Below are 17,184 nucleotides of genomic sequence, written 5' to 3' on the forward strand. Positions count from 1 at the left end.
GAGAGGAGGACAACGAGCGCGGTAGGGCCGGAAGTAATTTCCGAGATGAGCGCCGGCCGAGTCGACTTGCAATAGTGGCTGAACAGTCAAAGTGGACTCATTTTGGCATGTATGGTATCAAGAGAGAGAGAGAGCAAGAGAGAAAGGGAAGCTTCGCGACGAAGGGACACTTTACAAGGGAGAGGTCATATCCTGTCCACCCTTGCAGACCAACTCTCTTTCTCGCTCGAGAAAAGGGGAAAGGAGACCTTCTCGCGAATTACAATACGCGAAAGAGAAATAATTTTCTTAAGAAAAGCAACCCAACGTAACATAACGCAACCCATAAATTGACCGGACATTTCTCAAAGGAGAGAGAAAAAAAGCGGTTAGAAATGAGGAAGGGAGGACGTTACGATGTTAAGCTGGTTAAATTATCTGCACGAGTTACTTCAATTGGCTATGCACTATGACATTCGAAGATGTAAACGCGAACAACGTGTACGTATATACGTGCATACATATATACATACACACACAAGAATATATATATATATATTCTTACTGCATTTCCGCAATTATAATTCGTAACTGAAATAAAAACGAATGAAAAAAAATATATACACGCGTACACATAAGTAAAGATAAAAAAAGAAGCTTAAAACTGCCAAGAGGATAAGAATAAGGAAGGAAAAAAGTATAAAAGGAAGGACGAAAAAAGAAGAGACAGAGAGAGAGAGAGAGAGAGAGAGAGAGAGAGAGAGAGAGAGAGAGAAAGAAAGAAAGAAAAAAAATATACGAAGTAATAAAAGGTTAAAGTTGAAGAGTTTGATCTTTCAACTCCGGAGCAGACGTTAAATGCCGGGGTCCAGCGGAGGGATCGCGTGAGTCGTCGAAAGGAAAAGATTTTTGCTGTGGGCTCGTGGTCGTCGTCGTATCGGGAGTGGAACGATGACTGGTCGCTTTCTGATGCACGTGATGCCGGGACAATGAGTCGTTCTTGCTACCGTCGACGTACCAATCGCTGTTCTGTCACAATACGATCGGCCGTGATCATTCACGAATGGAAGAGAAGAGAACGATGACGTGTAGCGGGCTACCGGTCTACTACGGGCCTACTGTTGCTGAAAGATCTCGTCTCTCTCTTTCTCTTTTTATCTTTCTCTCTCTCTCTCTTTATCTATCTCTCTATCTCTCTATCTATCTCTATTTCCCTCTTCCCTCTTTCTCTCTTCCTTTAGCAGCATTGAAAGACTCGAAATGACGAAGCGCAGTCACGATCGTGTTCGTGATCGTCCCTCGGTGCCGCGGATTTGTCCGCAAGTACAGCAACTATCAACAGCTTCAGAATCGTAATCGCTTCGAGAATTGAATTTTATCATCAATGACCACTTCTCTTCTTCCACGATCCTTCAACAAATAAGATATTAATACCTATGACTTGTAAAATATAATGGAATATAAATACGAGATCGTTTAAAATTGTAAAAGATCGATGAGTAGAATCGGACGATCTGAATAATCGCTAGACGCAAGCAAAAATCGTGGAGCCTTGTGCGCTGCCTTCTTTTTTTTCATCCTCTTTTATGTTTCTTTTTCCTTCTTTTTTTTTTTTTTTGATTGGATGAAAAGGGTATTCGAAAGCGGGCGGATGGGGAGAGGGTGGGGAAAGTCAGAGGGTGGGGATGAAAAGACGTAACGCATTAAAAATGCATACACACTTCCGTGGTCCATAATTCGATTAACTTAAACGAAAATACGCTCGTTTGTAGCGCGGCGCATATATAACAAATGAAATCTCCTGCATAGTAATTCCATTCGGAATACGAAAGTAGAGAGAGAGAGAGAGAGAGAGAGAGAGAGAGAGAGAGAGAGATAGATAGATAGAGAAAGAGAGAAAGAGAAAGAGAGAGGATGCGCCGGCGGGGTTCGTAGTCGTCTCTCCTCTTCGTAACGTTAACGTAACGCTCTACGTACGTACGACGATGCCGGGCATCGAGGGGTCGCAAAAGAGCCAGAGAGGGAGAAAGAGAGATAGAAAGAGAGGGCCAGGACTGAAGACTGCCGTTGCCGGAGGTAGAGAGAGGGCGGATTAAAAATGTAATCCAATAATAACGCGTCTCTGGTGTCCGTGGAAGAGTACGTAGCTAGATATATATACGTCTCTATATACGTCTACACATATAGAATGCTTATATACATATATATAGATATATATTATATGTATGTGTTTATGTACATGTGTGTTCATATGTATATAGTTATAGCGACGTAGAAACGAGAGTTGCAAAGGCGCAACGCGAACATTCGTCTCTTGGAAAAAGATATAACCAGGTTACTCGAGAACGCGATCGACTTTCTACCTCGCGATCCCTCTTTTCCTCTTCCTCTTTCTCTTCCTCTTTCTCCTCCTCCTTTTCTCTCTCTCTCTCTCTCTCTCTCTCTCTCTTTTCGTTCTCTTCAAAGAGAAACGCATATCGCGTGACTGCCCCTCGTCGTAGACCGTCGTCATATTTATTTTTCGAGAGAAAGAAATCGCTTTTTCTAATTATCCGACGGACGCGAAAGATTCCTCCTTCTCTCTCTCTCTCTCTCTCTCTCTCTCTCTCTTCTTTTTTCTTTTCTTTTTTTTTCTGTGAAAGAGGAAGGAGAAAAAATAATGATGATAATAATAGTAATAATTAATACCAATTCGCGCCGAATCGTCCGTCGATTTTCAAATCAAATTTCAACTTTCTACGATCGGATGGAAGAAACAGAATTTTTTTATCAAAACGAATCAAAAAACCGAGTGTTAACGAGTTGGCACTTGGAAAATTTACTCGTAATATCGATATTCCGGATAACTACGAACGGATAAATCTCCTGAGACAGTGAAAATATCAGAACGTACATGCATGCAGAGATATGCACAATATCGTTGACAATGAACACGAAAAGAAAAGCGCAAACGAATGGAACGAAGGGATCGACGAAAGACAAAAAAAAAAGAAAGAAAGAGAGAAAGAGAAAGGAAAAAAAAGAGAGAGAAAGAAAGAAAGAGAGAAAGAGAAAGAAAAAAAAGAGAGAGAAAGAAAGAAAGAAAGAAAAAAAGAAACGAAAGAAGGAAAGAAGGAAGGAACATAGACAGACAGATAAATAGAGTAGAAGAGAAGAGGAAAGAGGAGAGGGTGGTCGAAGAAGGGAGGATGAACTGAAACGGGTGGATGGAGTCCATTAGCAAAGCTACGAGTATGTGTGCGATTATATGCCATCGCCCTTCCTATCTACCCCTCCTCCTCCTCCCTCAGCCTCAGCCTACCTCTCAACAGTCCACTCAATAATGCATCATCCTTCTCCGTCGGAGCACCTTCTCCACCTCCGACAGTAGCCTGTCTCCGGTCTGACACGTATGACCACTCGTTGAGAGTCTCTCTTTCTCTTTCTCCTTCTCTTTGTACTTTTCTCTCTCTCTTTCTCTTTCTGTTCTTCTTCCGAACGGTCTTCTCTACCTTCTCTACACAACCCTCACCTATTTCTCCCTCTCTATCCGACGGCTGCTCAACGGATGCTTATTACCGCCGTAGCTTTGATTTGTAAAGAGGTAGAGGAGAAGAGAGAGAGCTGGAGGAGATGTTGCTCGACTGGGTGATAGGGGTGGAGTGGGATGATGGGGTGTGAGAGGGACAGAGGGAAAGCAGAGTGAAAGCTCTATATCTTTCAAAGAGGACGTAGGACGCGCGAGTGACCGAACGAACGCACGCGGCTACTTTGAAACCACCCACTTCTAACCCAACCCTCTTTCTCTCTCTCTCTCTCTCTCTCTCTCTCTCTCTCTCTCTCTCTCTGTTCCTCCTCCTCTTCACCCCGACACACCAAAGCCCCCGGTCGCGCCCGGCCGTGTTCGCCTCGGGTGCTGCCTCGAAATATGAAAAAGCGTAAGGCGCAAAAAAAACTCTGCGGCACAACTCCGCGACTGCTTCTGCTTCTGCTTCTGCTTACTCGCTTGAAATCCTGAACTTTTCTCATTCGATCTATCTGCCGACGACTGCGCGAATCTCCCACGCAATATTCGATTCCTTTAACGAGATTCTCTGTTTTTTACAGCTTCCTTTTCCTTTTTCCTTTTTTCCGTATTTTCTCTTTTTTTGTGTGTTTACGAATGTCATTACGTATTTTATAATAATGGTTAAAAAGTGGTAAGAACAGAACAAAAAGAAGAAGAAGTGGAAAATAGAAAGAAGTAGATGGCAATCGTCGAAGATCAAATGTCATAAATATATTATTAAGGATAAAGTCGACTGTAAAAAGTAATAGGAAGAAGAAAGAAACCTTTAGTAATTCCGTTTGAGAGATCATCGCCGCGATATCCTTTCTATAGTACTATCGCTTAATAATGATTCTTGGAGTCGAGACACAACGGATATACATATATGTATTTAATACACACACACATATATATATATAGGAGAAATCCTCTCGTACGTTTTACCTTTCTCTCGTTCTCTCTTCTTCGAAACGCGAAAGGATCTCCCTCGCGCGGAACGATACTGAAATAATACTTGATACAGGCACTTGGAGGAAGATTCGCTCTACCGAATTACTCCCTCCTCTCGTTCGTCCTTTCGCTCCTTCGACTCTCTTCTTCTCTCTCTCTCTCTCTCTCTCTCTCTCTCTCTCTGTCTCACACACACATCTATCTACATGCACGCATACATGCATACACACATTATATATATATACACACTCATACGAGGACAACTCCCGTTGGCCCGCTACGGATTAACGGATAATCCGTACGGGAACGAGGAATTGTTGAGAGAAAAGCGGAAATGCTAATCTCTCGATGGGAGATCCCTGGAATACCTACGCACGACGGAGTCTTCCATTTCCGCGCGTGTCGTTAGTCCGTTTCGTACGTGTGCGCATTAAGTCGGCAAGCGCGCGAGCGCATTGTACCTTCCTTGTCGCGACACTCTCGAGAAAGGGAAAGAGGAACGGAGAAAGCTAGCCTTTCTACGTGTGTAAGTTCCTGCGCGTGTGCGTGCGTGCGTGCGTGTGAGGAAGAGCGCACGACGACTGTAAGTACGTTTGTCTCGATTGCGTGCGAGAAACGCCGGAGCGGAGAAACGACGCTTCAACGTGTCGCGCAAATCCTTTCAAATCGTCCTCGTTGCATCCGCTGAACGACGTTCTCGCATGAAACGGTTTATTTTGCGACGTCGGGCTTTCGATTCAATCCCGTTTCTCTTTCCACTTCGTACTCTCTCTCTCTCTCTCTCTCTCTTTCTCTGTTTCTCTATTTCTCTCTTTCTGTCTGTCTGTCTATCTTTCTCTCGATCCTGATCTCGATTTCTCTTTCTCTATCTCTCTTTCCTTATCGTTCTCTCGTTCTCTGCGTTCGCACGGAGAAGATATCGCGCGATTAATCGTCCTTTGCGAATTTTCCATCTCCGGTTACGGATTCGAAATAGACTGTTCGATGCAACGTTGAGAGACGGTTAAGTGAATATTTTTTAAAGAAATAAATACTTGTAAATAAGTATCTAGAGAACGTAGTTCCTTTTAAAAAAGGAATGTTTTTTGTAAAACACATTTTATATATATATATATATATATAAATGTATGTGGATAAGACGTGTGAAAGATTTTACGTAGGACCCTTCGAACTTTTCCTTTCCGAGAGAAAATAGATTTCCTTCGTTATCCCGAAAGCACATCCATTCTCTCTTTTATCTTTCACCGTCTTTGTTACTTGTGGTTTTCGTTCGAAGCTTTCCCGTATATCGGATCGATCCCACGTCAGACGTACTGGGTATAGCAAAAGGACACGAAGACGACACCTCTCTGACTTATAATTGCATTTTCCCACCTCCACCAAGCTTCGTTCGTTCAACGTCACGACACACGCTATCTCTCCCTCTCTCTCTTTCTCTCTCTCTCACTCTCTCCCTCTCGCTGTGTGTGTCCTGTACGCGACCCGCTCGATGAAAGAAACGAAATCAAGCAGCCCTTCGTTAATGGCCGCTTGGCCAAGGCTTTTAGCTAACCGAGTCTTCCCTCTTTCCTCTCTCTCTCCCTCTCTATCTCTCTATCTCTCTCCGTATTTCTCTCATGCTCCCTTCCCATCGTATTCTCTCTTTCGCTCATCGCCTCTGATCTATTCCTCGGCTAATCTGTTGATTATACCGGACCGTCTGGCAATACGTTATCGACAACGACGGGTATCCTATCTCTTCCATAGTCGATAACGAATAAGTTATTGCTATTAGTCGAAGGACCAATCGACCGAGAAATTTATATATCGTGGATGCTTTTTAAAAATTATTTCTTTCTTTTCTTCCTTTCTCTCTCTCTCTCTCTCTCTCTCTCTCTTTCTCGACAGCAAAGAGAAAAAAGGGAATAAAAAAAAGTGACATTAGAAAAGAGTTGTTTTAATACTACCGTTCTTTATTCTCAGCTGACGACGACAGAGAGGACGCGTATTGCCACAGAATCCTGTGTAACTTCTCCTAGATCGTGTTAGAGCGTAGAGTCCGCACCGACGGCAATTACCCATGACAGATAACATCGTAGGACTTTAACCTACTATCACATTGGTTTATTGCAAGTTATATTTCAGCACGGTGAGAAAACCGTCTACTGTTTTCAATGGGACCTCTTGTGCGAAGAAGGTTGCCCAATGATCGTCTCCGATAGCGACTTTCAGATCAGCGGAAACCCACTTTTCCATAAAATGGATCCCGTGCGTTACTTATGGCTAATTAATCTCGCACGAGTACGGCCGATCGTGCGATGTTTCTTCCTTTTTTTTCTTTTTTTTTTCTTCTTTTTTTTCTTGCTTTTTTCTTTTTTCCGCGGAAACGCAAAAACTTCCTACGCCAAACAATCCCATTCGACTTAATCGTCTCGATCAGGCCGACGACCAAGCCCCGATTGATATCGGATATCTTCGTTCCTTTATATGGATAGATACAACGTTGTTAAACTTTACGCGTTTACGTAAAATTAGTAAAATATTTCTTTTATCTTTCTTTTCTACGTTCAGCACGTTTCCTTTAAAGTCGATCTTGCTCGTTATCTAACAATAAGAGAAATCAGTTACGAATCTGATCTACCACGAAAATGATTCTTAAAATTTTCTTTCTCTCTCTCTCTTTCTCTTTCTCTATCTATCTATCTATCTATCTCTTAACGTGCTATGTATCTTTCTTACGTGCGTTAAACGAAGTCGAAAGTAAAAGTTAGAATCGTTTTGAAAACTTTGATAAAATTTGAATTTACATTCGTCATGGTTTTCGATTCTCTCTCGGCGTGACTATTCGAATTGCCTCTATGACTTTTGTTATAAAATCAAATGGCATAAACTCTAATGGTTTTCCGGTAACGTTCATATCGTCGATCCAACGTTAGGCGAACGTAAAGACCAACCCATATTTTTCCATAATTAGCGATAGAGAATTAACAATGGGCAACGACCCGGTCGAGAGCCCGGCCTCCGTTCGTTCTCCGGATCCGAGTTCGTTCGTGCAAACACAACGCGCCGAGACTGTTCCAGAAAGATAAATAAATTATCACTTAGAAGAACTAACGAGTCGCCAGTCGTTCGCGTTCTTACGGCTCATGAATATGGATCGTTCGATGTGCTCGGTGTACCGGCGAACGAGTTTCTACGTTTCCGTGTTTTCTTAAAAGCACGCCTCCGCGAGCCACTACGTCGAAAGAATTCCCAAGAGCTGCGAAAAAAAAGAAAAGAAAGAGAGAGAGAGAAAGAGAGAGGGAAAGAAAAGAAAAAATTAAAAAAGAAAAAAAAAGAAAGCCAAAAAAAAAGAGAAAGGAACGAAGAAGCTTCGAAATTAAAAACGTACGTAGAAGGGATAGTGGTAAATCGTTTCTTGATGAAAGAACGATAGAGGGTAGGTTGGAGAGGGAAGGAAAAATAAGAAAAAAAAAAAGAAAAAGAACAAAAAAAAATAATACGAGACGAGTCAGTTTTTGAATCGTCAAAAGGATTGAAAAAGTCGTCGCTAAGTGCTAAGGGGGTTTATCGAATAAGCTTAGAAAGAAGAGGAAAAACAGCTGACAAAAGGCAGGCGGAGGGTGAAGAGCGAGAGGGAGGGAGGAAGGAAGGTAGTTGCTGAGGATATATCCTTGTCCATCCAAACGCGAGTCCACTTCGGCCACACTCCCCTTGACCCCTTTTATTTAAGCCGAGAAGGCAGTCAGGCCGCGCTTAGCGTATTCCGCTCGTGCAAAAGAGATCCCCGAGGGTGAACAGGTAGGATTCTCGTAGAACGTATAGAGAACGTTGGAAAGAGTTTTCGGTGGTGGAAGAGAAGAAGGGTTGGTTGTAGACGCGTGTATACTTTATCTACCTACATGAATATATATATATATATATAAATACATACATAGACATAGGTACGAAACAAACGGATGGACCGTGCCGACTCTTATGATGGACGCAATTAAAACTTTTACAGGGAAACCAGTACTAAAATGCAAATAAAACGATGCCGTATGGTGGTGGCGATGATGATGGTACTGCTGCTGCTGCTGCTGCTGCTGCTGGTGATGGTGGTAGTATTGGTATTGGTGTTGGTGTTGGTGATGGTGGTGGTGGTGATGGTGGTGGTGGTGGTAGTGGTAGTGGTACTCGAGTTTTCTCCATCCTTCCAACGACGACCAGTAGAACCCCTTCGAGCTAACCAACGCAACGAAGCAATACCCCACGGCGTTCTCTTTCGAGGCATACTTTGCGATAGATACGGTTTTCGTGGTTTAAAAAGGACGTTTGCCTCGGAGCTGAAAGGCGCCGTGCGTGGATGCGACACGATAATTACGGCGATAATGACCGCGGACAAGGGGCTCCCTCGATCGCAGCTGCCTCATCTCGTGTCTCTCTTTCTCTTTCTCCTTTCTATCTCTTTCTTTCTCTCTTTCTATCTCTCTTTCTATCTCTCTCCAAAGGCTCGTTCGTAGTACGAGACAACGTTCAACGCATAAAAGAAAAATATGTTTCCATGATCCCATTTACAATCTTTATTTTGCGGGTGCGTGATCAGGAAATCTTTATATCGATTGAAAGGAACTTTCCTTTCCTTTTCTTTCTTTATCTCTTCTTCCGTTTCTACTCATAAATTCTTATCATTTGGTACGGTGTATTACGATATTCTTCCGATGTACGAAAAGAAATGGAAATGCATCGTTTTCCGTGTAGGTACATCTTGATAAATCATGGCGCAGCGTGAAAACGCGAGGGCCCTCGATACTCGCGCACATTCGAACCCATTAGATCGCTTAGCGCGATAAATCCCCAGCGAAATCATTTATCAATGATAACTCGCTCGCCTCGTGCTACGTAGAGGAAAAGAGAAAGAGAGAGAGAGAGAGAGAGAGATGAAAAGAGAACGAAAAAGTCGTTAAGAAGCATACTCCTTTCCACGAAGAGTTTATTTGCGATGGCGCTCAGGGTTGAATATGAAGGGGGAGAGAGAGAGAGAGAGAGAGAGATGCGTGTAATCGAGAGAGCGAGAAAGAAAGAAAGATTATTATCAATGATAAATCATTAAGTTGCTTTTACGCGCTGCTAAGAACGAAGGTCGACGAAGGAAATGTTGCGTCTAATTAAATGCGTCTGATATTCACGCGCACGGTTTCTAATTCTCACGGTTACCGGGCTCCTAGTCTTCTTCTCGCTTACCTATACGCATATATATATATATATATATATATATATATATATATATATATACACGAACGAGAAGTGAAATAAGCGAGCATGCAGATGGATTTGTTGGATGAACAAAGGGAATAAGAAGGAAAATTCATGAGGCCTCTCTCGGGTTTCTCCTATCGCACAATTGGACGAAACCGGCGCGAGAGGAAGAGACGATCAAATGTTGCTGCCGTCGTAGCGAGCGAATAAGCGAGCGAACGAACGAACGAACGAACGAATACCGAACGTATGAGCGAGCGAGAGAGAACTATATACACCATAGTCCGAGAGCAGCTCTCGTCTCTTTTGCACGGCAATTAATTCGGCTTACGCTTAAGGTACGCCTAAGGTTTGCGTCACCGCCGGAATTCACTCGAGAAATATCCTCGTTGAGGAAGAGATAAAAGAAATCACTCGGAGGAATAGCGCCGCTGATTAGTCCGACTGATAATTAGCATACAATAAGTATCGTCGGAATGGATCGGGCCATGCTAGTCGAGGCAGAAAGAGTTTTACAAGGAGTAGCACCCATCACTCCTCCCACACGATATCAATCGCTCCTCATCAGCACCCCTTCGTCTCTGTCTCTCTCTCTCTCTCTCTCTCTCACTTTCTGTTTCTTTTTCTATCTTTCTCGACCTTCGTCCTCCTCGGTTCGTCTTTGCTTCCCGCCTTCTTTTTAAACCCGCTCTAAAGCAAAGACCCTAGAAGTCCGTTTTGACTTAATCAGTAATCGCTAATTGCTCGGTTGCTGACGCACCTTCGGCCTAACGGACGAGGAAACATATGCAAATCTCGCGGAATTATCTCGCCCGGACAATTAGACGAGTATTCTTGTTCGCGCGTATAATGCCACTTCCGCTTGCGCCAACGGCCGAATCCTTTTCCTTTTTTCTCTTCCTTTTTTTTCCTTTTTTTTTTCTTTTCTTTTCGTTGTCTTTCCTTCTTCTTATTTTCTATTGCCTTTTCCGTTTCGTTTTGCTCTAACAATGGGAGAAGTTTGTTCGTACAAATGGCAACGCAAACCGTTTGTCTGTTTCAACGATCAACGACACGAAATACATTCCGTTTTATCTACCTTCGGACGTTGGAATAAACGATAAGAGTGAATAAACTTAACTATAGTTGTTTGTTATTACTTAGAATCGACCTTATTCACCTTTCGACCACCACAAAATTGTCTCTCGTTATCGTGTGTACTGTTGCTGGAGTGGGGGTGCTGGGTTGACAGGGATGGGGATTGGGGGTAAGTGAACGGGGTTACAACCGAGTTTATTATCTATGACTTAAACGAATCGTTCCCGGAATAATAATCGTTCGTCGACGCGGCGAGAATGACAAATGTTGGCGAACGGATGTCACGCTCGGCTAGTCCTCGTGTTCCCCTCCATTTCTGATATCAGAGCCTTAAAGTAATCATTATTATTGCTTCTTATTAGCATGCTCTATCGTCCTCTATCGGAGCCTCGAACTTAAGGGGATCGAGGGTACCAACCGCTATAAATGTTATCGGCCGGACTATTTTACAAACAGTGGTTCTCACTGGACTTTCTTTTTTTTCTCTCCTTTCCTTTCCTTTTCTTTTTTCTTTTTTTTTTCGATCAAGGTGAATCATCGGACATAAATTTTTTATTATTCGACAGAACGAGACGAGTTTAAAAAAAAATGTATATACATGTATATACATCGAGTGAACCATTAAATAAAATAATATAGCAGACTGTATTCGCAGAAATTCCACAATGCATTAGTAGTATTGGATAATGGCGTATTTATAATAAAGTACGACGCTTCGACATTGTTCCGATGAAAATCGTTGAAAATCGCGTTACGTATTGTAGATACTTATGTACGTACGCCCGACGTCATTTAAATAATCCATCAAAGAGGGTAGGAGACCTTTTACGTTTCATCGTAGCTTTACTATTTCTCAGCGACCGCTTTTACGCCCTTGATCACGATGGACATCGGCATTCTCTTATATTCTCATCCCCTAAATCACCCCCACCTACCCACCCTTCTATGTTGGTAATGAACGGAAAGAACAAAATTCACGTAGGGTCGACTCGAATATTCTCTCGGGATATTTCTCCCGATGCATCTCTTAGTTTACGGTTAAATTTTAATTTCCCACTCTCCGAATAAAGTAGCTGCTCGACGGAGAAAAAAAAAGAAAAGAAAATTCCCTCCCTCCTCCTCCTCCTGTCCCCCTCTCCCCCTCTCCTCTGTTCTCTCATCCATTTGGTCAAAACGGTGAGGAATAAAATATTTCCCTTTTTTTTTTTTCTTCTCTTTGGAATTTTTGTTCTCTTCTTATTTTAAAGATTAAAAAGACTCGCTGTTGCTTGAACTTAACGTTTCGTCCTAATACCATGGTAAGGTACATTTACATAGGTGGATAAATGGATATAGCTTTTTGACTGGTACGATTCGGCAATGTCAGTTGATCGCCACTGACGTCCAATGGCGAGGACGACGATGGCGCTAGGTCATGAATATTCATCCACCTTTCGTAAGGAAAGCTTTCGTGGTCCCGAGAAAGGTAGGGGATGGATCGGAGGCGTGAAAGGGTTGAAGCAAAAGGGTAATGGGAGAAGGAGAGAGAAAAAGAGATACAGAGAGTAAGAGAGTAAGAGAGAAAGAAATAGAGAGATAGAGAGAGAGAGAGAGAAAGAGAAGATCGGATAACGAGGTGGAACGAGAGAAGAGGAGAGGAGATACGTCGAGAGGAGCAGAGAGACAGAGAGATTGATAACGGATAGGCGATGGTCTTTCGCTTTTTCACAATGTTTGCCTCGAACGTCCGGTCCTGGCGATAAGCGAGACGAAAGGGTTGTGCGACGGGGGTGCCAACTACCAACGGAGATGAGGCGCGAGCGAGCGAACGAGAAAGATGGATGAAGAGAAAGAGAGACACACAGAGAGAGAGAGAGAGAGAGAGAGAACGAGGAAGAGAGAGAAAGAGAGAGGGAGAGAGAGAGAGAGAGAGAGAGAATGATGAGGGAAAAGGTGGAAAGGGAAAGGCGAGCGCGCGACGCACCACGTTTTTAATTAATGTCGATAAAGTTCATAGCGGCAAGTCGAGACGCTCCCATGGAATTATTCAAAGCCCGTCCGGCCATGCGCATACTAATTATAAAGTTCCGACGTGAGTGCCCGTTTTCGTAGCGGCGCGTCTACGAGCGTGACAAGACGTTGCCACCGTGAAGAAGAAACGTGTGTGCGTACGTACGTACGTATGTACGTACGTATGTATGTATGTATGTACGTATGTGTGTACGCAACGTTAAATTTGTCTTCTTTTTTTGTTTATTTTTTTTCTTTTCTTTTTATTTATTTATTTATCTTTTTTTATTTCCTTGTTTCCTTCTTTCTCTTATTTTATTTTTATACGTACGACGTATTTGTGAGAACGAACGAGCATACGGGTGGAGTGTTTGAGAGGGGTAGCGGGGAGTACAGGAGGGATAAGAGTCGATTAGATATATTCTTTGAAAATGAGAGGAATGAGAACGAAGAGAATGTAAAGAAACAAAGAAAGAAAGAGATTCGTGATTTCGTCCGATACATAATCGTAACATAATCGTATTCTGTTTACGCTCTCACGTCGATTTTCCATAAACCACGATCGCACGAGAATATTTTTCCATAAGATATACCCGCGTAACGCGGTATCAACGAAAGTCCATCGGCACATCGGGCGCATCTACGTGTAATTATTCAATGAAGGTAGAAATCTACCTTTTACGACTCGAACCGAGTCTATCCGATATATATCGCAACATTCTAAGAGCAATTACCATTAGCATGGCTAATGTTATCGAGAATTTCAGCCGTTGTTGTTAACAAGTGAAGCTCTTCTTCTACGTATATATACGATAACGATATATACTGTGTGGTAATGGTCTCCTTAAAAAAAAAAAAAAGAAAAAAAAAAAGAAAAAAAGAAAGAAAAAAGGAAAAAGAAAAAATGAAGTAGATAAAGAAAAAGAAAAAAGAAACCAGCAGGAGCAGCAGCAGCAGCAGCAGCTGCAACGTTCGTTGTTAAAATAACACCTTCGAGAGTAGTCCTAGTATAAAAGTTCGAAATCGTTCCGATTAGATCGAAATGAGAAGGTCGAAGATGATAGATGAGAGGTGGCTCAATGAGGTAAAGGTAAAAGATTAGACGCGTGTCTAATGACGAACGACGATGAAAGAGGATCGTCTTGAGAAAATAAACGCATGAGCGCGCGTTCGCATCGTAATGCGCTTAATTATTGCCTTCGCGTAGTTAGTGGCTGGTTAACCATACTAAGAAGATCATTATACCCGGTATGCCTCTTGGTTGATCTTCTTTTCGCGGATATAGGTATAGAAGGTATATATATATATATAGGTATATATACGTACGTCTATTATGCATGTATGCAGGTATCTATAGGCGGACTAACCGAACCTTCCCGTTTATGTTTCTTCTTTTCTTTTTTTTTCCTTTTTCTTTTTCTTTTTCTCTTTATGTTACTCTTTTACTTTTTATACTACCTGTAACCACTATGTATTACATTTAGCAAACGGAAAAGCGTTCGTGTGTGTCGTACGGGAAAAAGTTGAGAAGGCGATGCACCGAGAGTCCTCGAATACGAGCGTGCTTCCTGCCCGTGCTCATGGGCTTTAATAGATGTTAATCATTGCCCTTAATTTATAAGGCAATTTTCGACGTTGCGATACTACGATTAGCAGCCGTAGTAGTATCGCCGTGTTGCACCTTAAGCCGGTCATTTGCCGTGGAAAAGCTGAGAGAGCAAGCCGAGAGACGTTCTCTTTCGTGGAAAAGAAATTATCACAATGCTACGATCGGTACTTTAAAGAAACCTTTTAAATTCTATCTGTAAGAGATTAATATCGCTTACCAGTATTTCCTTAACACCATTTTTTGTTCCTCCACTTCTCGACTATTCCATATTCCTATGGCTTAATGATATTGACTTTAATAAAATGTTAATATTACGAATTAATTGTTCCTGCAAATATCGCGAATAAATTTCCCCGTTGGGAAAGCGTATAGCGTCGTGAACAATATGTAAAAACGAAATTACAATGATGAAAATCTTAATACGAGCTATGAAATATATTAACGATAGTAGCAATTAGTATATCACGAAATTATTCGAATGCGAATTGATAAATTTCCACGTATTATTCGTACGTTTATCCTTTTATCGCATCGGAAATATATTATTCCGATGTACTTAATTTGACGCAAATATACCTTATAAGATCCTTGTTGTTATTATCTTCTTTCTCTTCTTTTTTTTTTGTTTCAGTATCGGAATAAATTTCTATGGGCTTGCAATGCCGTCGTCACATACACAGGATATCGATGGTGGCACCTGCGCTTACATGGGCTGCTTAAGAAATAGAGAGACGGCACAAAGCGACTTCACTGGAGTTCGGCAAGGTGGGAAGCAAGGAGGTTACAACGCTGTTTGCTTTAACAACGTATATTCCTCACTCTGTATATCTCCTTCTTCGGATCGGTGCGAGACATTGAAATTGCGAATACACGCCTACGCCGTTTGTAAGTAGAAAAAGGAAAAAGAAAAATACAAAGCGAAGCTCGAAAAGAAAGGTGTAGCGATCGCGTGTTGTGTTGTATTCTATTACGCACACGGTCGATATAAAAGTAATTCGAAACAACGAAAAGAAAAATTACGAATCGACCGAAAAGTATTTCATTAATATTTAAAAAACAAAATGAGAAAGAAAGAAAGAGAAAGAGAAAGAGAGAGAGAGAGAAAAAATAATTTACGGATACGCGTGCTTTAAAGAGATCGAGTGAGAATGAACGAGAATTTAAAATACTACTACGTATTAACACAAGGACGATCGCGAACAGACTGAGCCTTTGTTTACACGAGCACGAATATATCAATAATATACATACGAAAGATCGAGCATCGCTCGGACTAATGAAACGAGGATACGAGGATATAAACAATTTTTTCTTTGCTCTCTCTCTCTCTCTCTCTCTTTCTCTCCTTTTTTTCTCTCTGTAGTCATTCAACTGCGACGTTAAAGTTTTCCACGTATATATTATCGTTTAGTACGGGATGTTGTCGTTCTGAATTGGAATGGAATTCGATGAACGTGATATACCGTAAATAACGACGATTCCTGAGGTTCTCGTTAAAATAAAAATGAATGGGGGAAAAAGAGAGAGAGAGAGAGAGTCTATATTCAACAACTTATTTGATTTCGTCGAATTGGTGGATAAACATTTTTTCTTTTTTCTTTTCTTTTTTTTTCGTTAATAATCTTCCCTTTTTTATCTTCCCTCTCCTCTCCCCTCTCTCTCTCTATCTCTCTATCTATCTCTATCTCTTTCTCTCTCTCTCTTTCTTTAGAAGGAGGGAACTTTTTTAAAATGTTTGTTTTCGGTTATACCAATAGCCTTTCGAGTCGATTATCTTGAAAAACACGATACCCAACTTCCTTTTCTGTGAGTTCCTTTCTTTCGTCCTGCTGTTCATTTACGATCCATTTTTCTTTCTTTCGTTCTTTGAAGCGAAAACTTCTTTGGCGAGAGGTAACATTAAAATACAATGGCTTGAAATAGTGTGAGTGCACTCGACTCGTAAATAACCTTAATCGGGATCACTAATTACAGATTACGCTCGCGCTCACACGCGTCTACGCGTCCCTACGCGTTGGTTGTTCTCATTCTTGATGTACGACGATCGGAGAGAAGACGGACGTGCGTAACCTGTAGACGTAGATACACGCATCCAGTGACGTAGTAATTTTGAAATCTTCTCAGGAAAGATTCCCGAAGGGATATATCGCGAAGGGAATATCGTGGAAGATCGTCGTTTAAACGTCGTTACGATGATAACGCAGCTCGATCGCGAGATCTATAAAATAACACGAAAAACTTTATTATTCTTATTACGATCTTGTCGAAAGTTATTCTTTCGATATTTTAATATTACGAATTAAAATTGTATATATATATGTGTGTGTGTCTGTGTGTGTATGTGCATATGTATGTATATATATTGCATATATATATATTTCGCGATAAAAATCTATAATCCTTCTTTATGGTTACGCCATTGCGCGGCTCTTTAATACACATAGGTAACACATGGATAGGCGAAATTGAACGACGTTTATATACACACGAAACTACTGCGCCTTACCGGTTACGTCCATCCGGCGATACGTGTCTTAGATAAGAAAATTAATTACAATAAATTTAACGGTAACGAGAGCGCGAGAAGAGAAGGTATTGCGAATTTATAGACCGTGTATAACATTGACATGATTAATCTTTGGAAACAATGAGTAGTTTTTCTAGCGTTACCGAATTAACATTCAAAAACTTCCAAATAACTACTTAATCTCGTTGTGCAACGAGAAAGAAGATAACAAAGATTAATTATTGATTCTCCAACCGTATTCAATTATCCAAATTGTTGTATACGTCGATTACAGATTACGTGATTAGGATCTACGGATCTCTGAGC

General features: G+C 41.5%; 1 protein-coding gene and 1 long non-coding RNA gene across 3 annotated transcripts in view; one reads left to right on the top strand and one right to left on the bottom strand.

Moving 5' to 3' along the window:
* LOC127069933 (uncharacterized) overlaps nucleotides 1-17,184 on the top strand; it is a 91,133-nt gene that overhangs the window by 57,615 nt on the left and 16,334 nt on the right. The window contains exon 2 of one of the 2 annotated variants that reach the window (XR_007783790.1): nucleotides 14,983-15,236. Coding sequence is in view for 1 of the 2 variants with exons in the window: in XM_051007679.1 (XP_050863636.1) it covers nucleotides 14,983-15,116 (134 nt within the window). In the remaining variant the exon portion in view is untranslated. The remainder of the gene's footprint in view (nucleotides 1-14,982; nucleotides 15,237-17,184) is intronic. The other variant, XM_051007679.1, reaches the window with a different exon arrangement.
* Nucleotides 13,375-15,061, bottom strand: LOC127069941 (uncharacterized). The gene is made up of 4 exons (XR_007783794.1): nucleotides 14,928-15,061; nucleotides 14,569-14,629; nucleotides 14,201-14,478; nucleotides 13,375-13,585 (listed from the first exon to the last, which is right to left on the bottom strand). It is a non-coding gene; the product is annotated as an uncharacterized LOC127069941 (long non-coding RNA).

Source organism: Vespula vulgaris, chromosome 17 (genome assembly GCF_905475345.1).
Source record: "Vespula vulgaris chromosome 17, iyVesVulg1.1, whole genome shotgun sequence".
Taxonomy (NCBI): Eukaryota; Metazoa; Arthropoda; class Insecta; order Hymenoptera; family Vespidae; genus Vespula; species Vespula vulgaris.